General features: G+C 34.6%; 1 protein-coding gene across 1 annotated transcript in view; it reads left to right on the forward strand.

Moving 5' to 3' along the window:
- The window catches only part of DCDC1 (doublecortin domain containing 1), an 82,580-nt gene extending 78,240 nt beyond the window's left edge, over window positions 1-4,340 (forward strand). Inside the window, exons 6-7 of the mRNA XM_012649548.1 lie at window positions 2,552-2,645; window positions 4,234-4,340. Of these exons, the coding sequence (XP_012505002.1) occupies window positions 2,552-2,645; window positions 4,234-4,340 (201 nt within the window). The remainder of the gene's footprint in view (window positions 1-2,551; window positions 2,646-4,233) is intronic.
- The last annotated feature ends 7,716 nt before the right edge of the window (window positions 4,341-12,056 follow it).

The raw sequence follows: 12,056 nt of genomic DNA on the forward strand, positions 1-12,056 counted from the left end.
AGTGAGACCCTGTCTCGAAAAAAAAAAAAAAAAAAATTATTGAACCTTTGGTTGAATTAAATGGGAACTATTTTCTAATAGTTCATATTTTTACTTAGTTTAATTGTCAAAATATAACTTTGGAGGCTATTTAGATATTTGAACTTTTACTAGTAACTAGGGAATATAATTTGTACCAAAGGAGTTCATTGTACTAATAAATAAATACAGTAATAGCTTTATAATATTAAGAAATTGAGAACTGAACATAAAGAATGGAAAGGAAAAGAATGTGGGGAATGTAAAGGGGAGACTCCCTCTTCCTTAGGGTCTGTGGGACCAACTGTAGATTCTTAATAGTATTCAGAGATGATGGCTAAGAAGGAATTTGTACTGAATTGTCTCCCTTGAGTATTTCTGTCATTGAAAGTGGTGGTGGTGGCAATAGTGAAAGCATAATCTTTGGGCACAAAGTCACATGGAAGAAAGTGACCAATATGAGGATTCTGCTAGTCAGAGACAAACTGTTAACTACTTGGAGTATCAAAAAAGAAAAACAAAGATGGATTTCTTGCCAATGTCAGTCAATGTGTTTCACTCTCCTTTTCTGTTTCAAGCCACAGACAGAACTCGTTTGTTTTCCTGCTACTTCTTTCTTATATTTTAAACACTGCTTTCCAGGCATCTTTAGTAAAGGTTTCAATCCATGAGTGGTAGTCCTAGGTAAACTTGTGTGCGATAGTCACTAAAGAAATTGATCCAAGGGAGTGAAAGGGAAGGCAGGGAGAGAAACATTTAGAGAGTCACAGGGGTTATTACCTTATTACCTTACACATGGGCAAGAGGGCTGGAGAAAGGTAGGAATAGTGATATTAGAGCAGCCATTTCAAGTTAGGGAGCATTGTGTCTGTATTGTGAAGACACATGCATGGCATTGGTCAGGAAGTGAACTCTTGCATTTATACACTCCACATAGGCAGAGTAGAGGTCCATGGATTTGCTGCACATGATGGTGTTTATAGTCACTAGTAAAGTACATTGAGAGTACTGTGTTATTTAACTAGGTAAAACATTGATGTTGTGACTGATCTTTTCCTCGTAAATTAGAGAGTTCAAGATTGTTCCCATAATGTTATTAAGAATGAAAAGTATGCTTTCTTGATTTTGAGAAAAACAGCAGCAATACATAGTTTCTGAAGAATTGCCCGATACTCTGAATTGCAGCTAGTGTGCAGAAGACCCATACAACCCTGTGAATGCCCATGGAAGTATGGCACATGGGAACATTATTAGTCATGGATAGGAGTAGAGGAAAGGCTGAGAACCTCTGGTTTATATAGTCCAATAAAGGCCAATTTGTTAAATTAAATTTGTCAGTTAAATATTTGCCTTTAAAATTCAACACATCTTTTGATACAGCAAGTAGATAAATGAAATCAGTCACAGTGTTTGAAAGTTGTTCTCCAGACTGAAAGTACAACTGTGCTTCTGTATAAAGATGAAACTGTTTAAATATGTCCATTGTCACAAGACCAATGAACTGGTTGAGCTAGCACTAGGATCATAGGCTCCAATTATAAAGTAGAGATAGAAGTAGGCAAAAATGGAGATGGGGAAATACCAACAATTGAAAGATGTTCTTTTTACTATATTGATAATCATATAATTAACCTTGTCCTTCAGTAGTAGTTCTGGTTATGGGTAAGAAATATTATAGCTATGAGTAGTAAAAATGGATGACAGAGTACTTTCAACTTGGATTTTGAATATATTTTTAAATTTTAGATGAATATAGTGAGTTTCATGTTTTGGGAATCACTTCTGAAAACCTAGTAACACCTGTCTCAGATTACCTGAGACTTCCCCAACCCCCTCTGTTCCTTCAATTTTCCTCACTTCACGAGTAGAACTTTTTTTCCAACTCATGCATGTTTAAGTCTTCCTTGAAGTTAGAAAGATAATTGTCACAGTGGGTTCAAAGGGATACATGTAAAATAACAAGAACAGGTCAAGATATCACAATGTTGAACAAAGAGCATATTAGAAACCATTAATGGTCAAGTCATTGAGATTCATACTCATGGAAAACCTTGAAATGTGATTGTTAAGTCCAATTTTTAGTTATTAAGGTGAACTGTGATCAGACTATATTTATAATTTATTTAGGATATTTGGAAAGAATTTAAAACTAAAAAAAGTACCTTAAAATCTAATTTAGAAAATAATATCCTTCCATTGTAAAATAAATGGAAAATATACAAAGAAATAAGAATAATATAAAACTCTTTCAGAGTTCTAAAATTCTACCATTTATTAAAGAATGCATAACCGCTATTTAATTTTCTTTCTTTCTTTCTCTCTTTATTGTCAATACTTGTGTGTGTGTGTTTTAAAGTACAGTTGGGATCCAACACTTTTAACTGCTTTTTCATTTTATATATTAGAAACATTTTATAAATTATCAAGTTTTATTTTATAATATAATTTTAATAGCTGTGTAGTATAGGAAGGACTTTAAATGTATATTCAATTTAACCAGCACTTACCATAATAAATTATTTTTCCTGTGTAGGTTTTAGATACTTGTACAATGAGAATGAATCTAAATTCGCCAGCCAGATATCTTTATGATTTGTATGGGAGAAAAATTGAAGATATTTCAAAAGGTAAGTGGCAAAGATTTTGTAAACCATGTGATAACATTTCGAAAGCCATTTGTATAACTTTGTTTTTACTTTAAACATTTAAAAGGAAAGAGATGTAATAAAGCAGAGTTTAATTATAATATGGATATATATGATATTCTTATACAAAGGGAAATCATGAAATGGCATTAAAGTTTTAGGAATCTTTTATTTTAGCATAAGTTTGGATTTTTTTAAAAAATTGATTGGCATTTTAATCTTAGGAAACCATAACTAATTAAATAAAAGTAATTAATACATTTTTGTAATTTAACAGCCAATTTCTTTTTCTTTTTTTTTTGAGTTTTTATTTTTATTTTATTCCAATAGATTTAGGGATACAAGTGGTTTTCAGTTACATGAATGCATTGTATAGTGGTGAAGTCTGGGCTTTTAGTGTACCTATTATCCAAATAATGTGCATTGTACCCAGTAGATAATTTTCATCCCTCATTCCCATCTCACCCTCCCCCCTTTTGAATCTCTAATATCCATTATACCCTCCCCTCTTTTGAGTCTCTGTATGCCTCTGTGTACTCATAGCTTAGCTGCCACTTATAAGTGAGAACACGTAGTATTTAGTTTTTTGTTCCAGAGTTACTTAGGGTAATGGCATCCAGTTCCATCCAAGTTGCTGCAAAACACATAATTTAATTCTTTTTTATGGCTGAGTAGTATTCCATGGTGTGTGTGTGTGTGTGTGTGTATATATATATATATATATATATACACACATATATATGTATATATGTATCTCACCCAATAGTGAGATACTGGATCAAATGGTGGGTCTACTTTTAGTTCTCTGAGAAATCTATACTGTTTTCCATAGAGGTTGTACTCATCTGCATTCCTACCAACAGTATATAAGGGTTCCCTTTTCACTGCATCTGTGTCAACATCAATTGTTTTCTGACTTTTTAATAATGGCTATTCTTACTGGGGTAAGATGGTATCTCACTGTAGTTTTAATTTTAACAGCTAATTTGTATAGGATACAGCTTTCTAAAGAGAAAAATGAGAAATTGTGCTACTGTATGATCAGATAGAGATTTTAAAAATGTTTTGGTCAACTTCTAGAAGTTATTCAAAAGTTAAGAAATGTCACACATACATACACTAGCTATAGATCAGTTTGGAAGCACTAAGCATGCTCCTACCATGGCTGATCTCAAGCTACCATTGAATGCAGAGTTGTAGGCAAGGGGTTGTGGGGGGAGGGACGGGGAATGTTTTAAGTCACTGAAAGCAGAGTTTGGGGAAGAGATGAGAGCGATTAGTTTGTACCTCCATATATACGTCCTTTATCATGGAATTGTCAGATTTGGAATTAATTTGACAATAGAGAAATATACATACTAGGTCCCTGCATTATCAATTCTGCTAGTACATGGTACTTATTCTGGGCCAGGCACTATTCTAAACTCATCACAAATATTAACTCATTTAGTTCTCAGGGAAACTATATTAATTGCTTAGAAACTGTGTTAATTACTTAGAGTATTAGAAAACAAGGATGGTTTGCATGCTAATGTCAGTCAATGTGTTCCACTCTCTTTTTTGTCTCAAGCCACAGACGAAACTCCAGTTTCTTCTCCTGATACTTCTCTCTCCTATTTTGGAATTTGCTTTTCAAGCATCTTCAGTAAAGGTTTCAGTTCCTATTTCCTGCAGTAACTGAGTCACACAAAAGTTAGGTAATTTGTTCAAGGTCACACAACTAGGAAGTGGTAGAGTTGGGATTCAAACCTAGGCAGTCTAGTTCCAGGATCAGCACTTTTAACAATTGTACTTTATGTTCTCTTTCTCTCTCTCTCTCTCTCTCTCTCTCTCTCTCACTCTCACTTCCCCACCCCCTCATCTATCACAGCACTGTATTTGTTTTCCTAATACATTTGATATAGGCTGTAATTATTTTATTACTTTGTTACTCTGTGTGTGTGTGTGCCCCTCTCCTACCAAACTGCAAACTTCTGGGAACAGTGACCATAATACACTCAATAAATAGTACTTGGATGTATGAAGTAATTTTATATCACGCTCCCACATGATCTGTCTTTTGACCAGAATGTAACATACATGAGGGCAAGAACAGAGACAATCTTCGTTGTAATACCAGTAATTAGCACAGTGCCTGGGACGTAACTGACACTCACACTCATAATGGCATGAATGAATTAAACTGTCTACTCTTAGACATTCATTTGCTTCTAATGTTACACTATTAAAATGAGTTCATATTCAGACAAAAAATGTTATGAAATATGCTTTAAAACAATTTCATTGTATGTCTTGTCAAAAGATGAGATATCCATCTAATATCTCTAAAGGTTCTGTTTTGTTAGTACCTGAGAACAAAAATAGCATGAATTCCACATTTGTGAATTTAAATGTGCTATTGGGATGATCCTATCATGTCATCTAAACTTTAACTCCATGTATGAGGAGGACCAAGATATTAAATAACATGCCTTTCTTTAGCTGCAAGACTAGGTTCAGACAACCAGAGTGATTTTGGGGTGTGGCTACACTATATACTTTGATTTTTTTCTCAATTTTTTCACTTGTATAAAAGCAGATTATTTCCTTGATTTATCATACTTAATTAATACTTATTGAATGATAACTATGACATTTGGTACTTATGGTTTATAACTCAAATTTTTTGGCTAACGATTGTAATATGTGTATGCATATTTAGAAAGTGTCTTTTTCTTATCATTTTTAATGTTTCTATTAGATATGATAATTATTTGTCATTTTAGTAAGAGTTTCCTTTTGACAATTTCAAAGCTCCTATAGATGCCCACCCATTATCTAGAAGGATTAGAAAAAGTTATTTACCTGTAAAGCATGTGTAACACAAGGAGTCCTTCCTTTTGGTCTTTTTTGGAGGGCAGTAAGAGTATTATTCTTAAAGTTGATTTCTTCCTTTCTTGCATTTTTGTCTCCTCTTCCATTGCACTAAATAACATTTTCTTTATGATCAACAATATTTTATAATTACTCTTAAATTTGCATTAATAAAAAAATAATCAACACATTTTCTTAGGACCCTATCTAGCCTTGAATTATTTCCAGGCTGCCTGGAATTAAAAAAATTGCATTCAAGTAAACTGGTAGAATTGAAACTATAAGGAACTTTGAATAAAAGATTTATATTTAGAAAGTTGATTTTCCCCCCTCCCAAATATGGTATAACAGAATTACTTATCAAAACATTTTCTTAGGACCCTATCTAGCCTTGAATTATTTCCAAGCTGCCTGGAATTAAAAAATTGCATTCAAGTAAACTGGTAGAATTGAAACTATAAGGAACCTTGAATAAAAGATTTATATTTAGAAAGTTGATTTTCCCCCCTCCCAAATATGGTATAACAGAATTACTTATCAAAACAGAAAATCACTGACTCTGAGGCATACTTCATGGATGCCAGAGGCATTTGGATTCATGCCTCATGCTTCACATGTCCCAGAAATGTGCTATTATCCCATTTTAATGCATGCCTTGCCCTGTGTTTTTGCATACTTATAAAAGCATATGCCAGCTGAAATTAGCCTATGCGACTGCTAACCTGTGGAAGCATTACAAGTTCACTGCACTTAAAATACTTAAAGGAGCTAATCCTGTTGGAGGAACTTCCAGTCTGTAGCACCCTAGTCACTTAACATTAGGTTTTTAAATTTCTTTTTTCTTTGTTTGTTATTACAATTTCGTGCATCAAATGATTGAGATCCTTAAATTTTTATGTTTGATGTTCTTCCTTCTGAACCTCAACTTGGGAAAGGTCAAGTGTTATGTGAAGGCTATCTTTTAATTTAAATAAATCAACACTGATACTCTTTCGGTTTGATGTGTAACTCTCTTTTTTTGCTTGCTTTGAGTCAGGTAAGAAAAAGTCATTTAATAATGTCTAATATTAAGATCATGTAAATTATATTTATAAGCACAGATTAGAAGTGTAATTGTACAAAGGAATAAAAACAACAAATACACAAAGTAAAAATTTTTGTCCTATCTGTTGCTTCCTTTTTGGAATTAGATATACTTTCAAATTTTCCTCCTGTCCTATGAGAAATGAGCACATTGACATGACATTAAACTACTTTTGCTTTGAAAAGTCTAGTGAAACCTTTGAAAAACTGATCAGATTTAGATTTCTAAATCATAAAGGATTTTAACAAGGAAATTTATGTTGGTTCACATGGAAAAGTACTTTTGTTATGACTCCTATATAGAACTGTCCTTTCTATAGCAGAAGGGATATCTATACCTACTTTGTGTAGATACCATATTCCTTAGATGGTCAACATGCTAGTACATAATATAGCTATTCCTTGGTGTCTGTGGAGGATTGGTTACAGGACCCTCCATATCAAAATCCATGGATGCTCAAGTCCCTTATATAAAATAGAGTAGTATTTGCATGTAACCTATATCCTCATGTGTACTTTAAATCATCTCTAGATTACTTAAAATATCTAATACAATGTAAATGCTATGTAAAGAGTTGTTACAGTATATTGTTTTTTAAATTTTTATTATTTTTATTGTGTTATTTTTTATTTTTTAAATACTTTCCATCTGAGCCTGTTTGAATGTAGGGATGTGGGACCTGCAGATAGAGAGGGCTGACTGTATGCTTGAAAAATGCATTCTGAAAAATCATGACCACCAAAATAATAGCTATGGGAAAAATAAGTTTGAGGAGGACCATTCAAAGTCACCTTTAAAACCACAACACTAGCTAAAATAACAATTAACTTAGCAGACAATGTAAACAGCCTGGGCAAGCATCTTGGAGTGCTGCTTCAGAGGATGTTAAAGCTGCACAAAAACAAAAGCGTGTGAGACAATGCAGATAGAAGTGAAGTGGAAGTTTGAGGCAGTGGGGCTTCTTTTAAGAATGACACAGGAGGAATAAAAGTCCCACAGTCAGTGAGTCATGTAAGGCCAGGGGTGCCCCTTTCTGGGATGGGAACTCCAGTACAGCAGCCAAGCTAAGGGCTTTTTTCTTTCCTGCTAAAGGATAGAATTTTATTCCTACTCTTTTGGTTTCTTTTACTTAGGAAAAAGCACGTATTCACTAACCAAACTTCCATATCATTTTGACATCATTTCCCTATTCACTAATCATATATGAACTATTTGATGTTATAGAAGCATTTAACAGTAGCAGACAGATGTAGATAGTATCTGATTTTGAGAGAGTTGTTTGATAACACTCCCATGCATCCTAAAATCTCACAAATTTGATGTCTAAAATTCTTTGTCATAATTATTGCATTACGGTGAACGAGAGGAGTCACTCACCCTCTTGAGGGAGGAAGAGGTCCTCAGTCTCTTGGGACCTTTTTGAGGCTGCTAGTCCAATAACGATATTCTGCTCCTTTGTAGAGCCTTCTAGATCATAGGGGGTAGTATTACATTTACCCCAGTGGTTCCAAAATGAGTTAGAAAGTACATTAGTTAAATTGACTCCAAGGCCATTCTGTGACACACCGATGGTTCACTTCCTATTCCATTTCCCACCACAAGTTATGCCCAGTAAAACTGTCCAAAATAGCTATATATTTTCTGACATGTTCTTCAGAGATTCTACAATGAGATTAAATACAGAATTAACATATTTCAATCATAAAATTCCAATTACATACAGATGCTCCAAATTTGAATGTTGACCCTTGACCATTATCAACTTTGGTGGAGAAATTAAAATTTGAAGAATAAAATTCCAAAGAAATTAAAATCCAGAATTAAGTCCACACAGAAATGAATTTCAAAATCAATTTATCTTACATTTGTGAGTTAAAATTCAATCAAAGTTCAAACTCCTCAAGTTTAAGTGCAAAGAAATTAAATTCCTAATTTTTATTCTTCCCGGTGTCAGCCAGATGGCTTCTGGATGCCTGATTTGAGCTGGGATGTCTCCAGCAGTTACCGTCTGGGCTCCTGGAGTGGGTGTCATCCCTTAGGACCTCAGAAGTTGAATTAGGTCTACGCCAACATTTTCATGTGCCTTGCTTCCAACCAAACAAAATGATTATCAAACATCAACACCACACCCAGCACATTCAAAACAGAAGCCAGTCCAAGTAAATGTGTCTATTTCATGTAAAATAATGTTTCCAGGACCCTATGTTTGGCATAATCTAAACCCACATGACTGATTGTTGCCAAATACCATAGAAGAGACTATGTGAAGGAAGGCAGAGAAGAGAAAATGTTCTTCATATCAGTATTTCCAAGATGCCAGTCAGTCTACGCTATCGACCAGGGTCTATGACCTGTGATATAACTTGCTGAGAAGCAATCTCCCACTAAGGCATTAGTTATGGTATCATGTATTTACAGTATCTTGATGGAAAAATTGACCAGTGCACACTGTCTCCTGTTTCAAAGAGACTGCCTAAAATGTTGGTTAAGTGCTCTGATTTTGGAACCAGAATTCAAATTCCAGTTATGCCACTTACTATATGACCTTATCTTCTTGGAGAGTCAGTTTCCTTAACTGTAATATAGGAATTATATTATTTACCTTAATAGGTTGTTGTAAGCATTAAATCAATTATATGTAGAGTCCTTAGAACAAGTATCTGACACTTGGTAAACATTGTATAAAATTAACTATCATCATTATTACTGTTAATATTATTCTCAAAGAGGGTTCTAAAAGAGTTCCATTCTTGCAACATTTGGAAATTTGCATTGGTGGCAGCACCAGTCAAAAAGACTTATTTGAGGTATCGTTTTATTCCTTTTTAAAGTATTCCAAACACTTAATGTTCTTGTTTTTTTCTGAGTCTGTGCTTCTGGACCCCATGCAGAGATGAGGGTGGTCACTGTCTAGTGGTATAGCATCCACCTTGTTTTAGGAGTGGCGTTTTCAATCCTGGATCACAGTGGCTGCTATAAGAGCCTCTGCTTATGGAATTATTTAAGCCTAAGAAACCTACTTCAGGGGACATCTCACACATCTCACACATCCCCCTCATCTCCACATTGGTTCCAATTGGAGAAAACTTTTGGTGGATTTCCAAACTGAAGCAGCTATTCATGTTTCTGAGGCTCATGTACATAAGATCCCAGTGAGGACCAACACTGCTGCCATTTCCTTCTGAAAACATGGTATTTCCTCAGGGTTTGGATGCTCCTGGTCTTGAGTGAATGTCTCTCTGGCACTTCTTTTTCTGCAATATTCAATATTTGCCTCTGAGATTTGCTTCTACTGTTATACCTTTTTCTTTCAGAAAAGTTCCCTTTTCTAAGATGCTTGGAGTTAGCATTGTTTGCCATAGTTGAGCACCGTCTTTATTTTATTTTCCCTTTGCTTTCTGGTCCATACTTGTATTTTTCTAATATATGTCTCTAGATATTTTTCTTGCAGAGTCTCTCATACTGAGATATGTGAAGTCATAAGTTCTAAGTTTGTCAATAGCATCTCTTGTTCAAACCAGTCTTATCTATTTTCATTTCTCTGAGTTAAATAATCCTATTCAGGATGCATTCCCCCACAGTCTAGCATTTAATTCAGATCTGGAGTCCTTGATCTAGTATTGTTCTGCATGGATTCCCTGTAATATAATTCATCTTGCTTTGCCTTTCCTTAATCTTAGGCTCATAAATTTTTAGAGGTCATCTAATACTTTTTTTAAAGTATTTTATACTAATCTTTCTCTCCAATTTGTCCAGATTTTATGTACATTCTTTGTGTAATTGTCCTGTCCTCAAAAGAGATTCCCCTATTGCTTACTACAAATTTATTTGTATTGTGAATACCAATTCTTCAAAGTATTCAGGATTCTGTCTCCTCTGAGGGATTGTTCTAAGTCTGCTCTCCAAGATCTTATTTTTGTTTCTCTGTTAGGTTTCACTGGGCCCCAGTTACTGTTTCTGTTTTCGTAACAAATGAAATATTTTTCCCTTTTATAATAACCTCTTTAAGAGTAGTTAGACTTGAATTTGCCTCCTGTACCTGGCCTTCAGGATCTCAGTTTCTCTTTTTCGTACCTGTTAAATATGTATGCTTGGGTCAGATGCTTACCTTTATTCTAAGGGAATCTCTTTCCTCTTCAAGCTAAGTCAGCTTGTCTTTTTTTATTTTATTTTCTTGCATACACAGTTCTATTCTGATTATAATAATGATGCATATTTTCAAACAATTTTACTTTTTCCTTGATTCCTTTAGCAAATCTGGGTTCCTAGGTTTATAATACTCTTTCAAGTAGTTTCTATACTTTAACTGAAGAAGACCGAGTGTTCCTTTTGTAATAAATCTACCATCTTTCTTTAGATGAAACCATAATTTGGGTTTATGAAATTTAGAACCATGGTTAAAATTTATGTGATAAACAAATTTAGAGCTAATTTGGGTTGGTAGAGTTTACTTTAAAAAATTGTGAACAAGCCACATGAATCTAAGTTTAAGCTTATCCAAATTTCCTTTTTGGCCCAGAATGCAGTTTAAAATAACATAAGGAAGAATAGAATTGAGAGCAGTAGTTCTAATGCTACCTATCTAGGCCGGTACTAAGAACTTAAAGATAGAACATCACTATAGCACATGTAGAATTCAGCTGCCATTATAGTTTTAAGTACTAGCCTACAGATTTGCCTTCAAAACACACACAAACAAAACCCAGCAAATATTGTTCCACCTTCAAATGACTAAAATGATCTAATCCCAATTTCAGACTTGCCTGAAATTTCAGGTGAAATTCACTGAATGGTTAAAGAATAAGCAGCAGCAGCCTGCACAATAGGGCAGACATGACCAGCTGGGATGCTAAGCTATCTCCACAGCCCACCTGTTGTACTAGAGGTATTCCTGCCCCAAGCTGGCATGTTCTGAAGGTCAAGTCTGTTAGAAAAGAATCACAGCTGCATTTAGTTGCTGTGACCCATTAAGCTCAATTTCTACGTGGTCGTGCTTATTCAAAATTTAGGTCCAATCTCCCTGTTCTCTATGTATGGGCCCTTCAGTAAAAATACAACTACAAAGCTGTATATTTAACTACACGGCCCAATATAAGCTCTTAGACACCACTGAGGTTAAAAGGCAAACAAACAAACAAACAGACAAAACCCCAAACCCTACATTTAAAGCCCCATCAAAGCATGAAGCCACCCAGTCAAGACTTATTCATAAGTCTCAATCTTTTTTGTTATTTGCTCTTCAAAATCACTTCGGTATTTTTCAGGATTCCAGACTAACTTGTCCCATAAGTATAGACTTTACTGAGTCTTGTGAGGTAGGCTAGCGAATTATTGAACCTGACAGGGTAGTGGGAAATCTAGAATTTTTAGCTAGCTAGTCAAATGTGAGGGTGGCTTGGTGACCCCCAAACATGTGGCTGTAATGAGGGCAGTCTTGTGGAGGACTATTCCCTTAA

Source organism: Propithecus coquereli, unplaced genomic scaffold (assembly GCF_000956105.1).
Source record: "Propithecus coquereli isolate 6110/MARCELLA unplaced genomic scaffold, Pcoq_1.0 Scaffold30, whole genome shotgun sequence".
In the NCBI taxonomy this organism is placed as follows: Eukaryota; Metazoa; Chordata; class Mammalia; order Primates; family Indriidae; genus Propithecus; species Propithecus coquereli.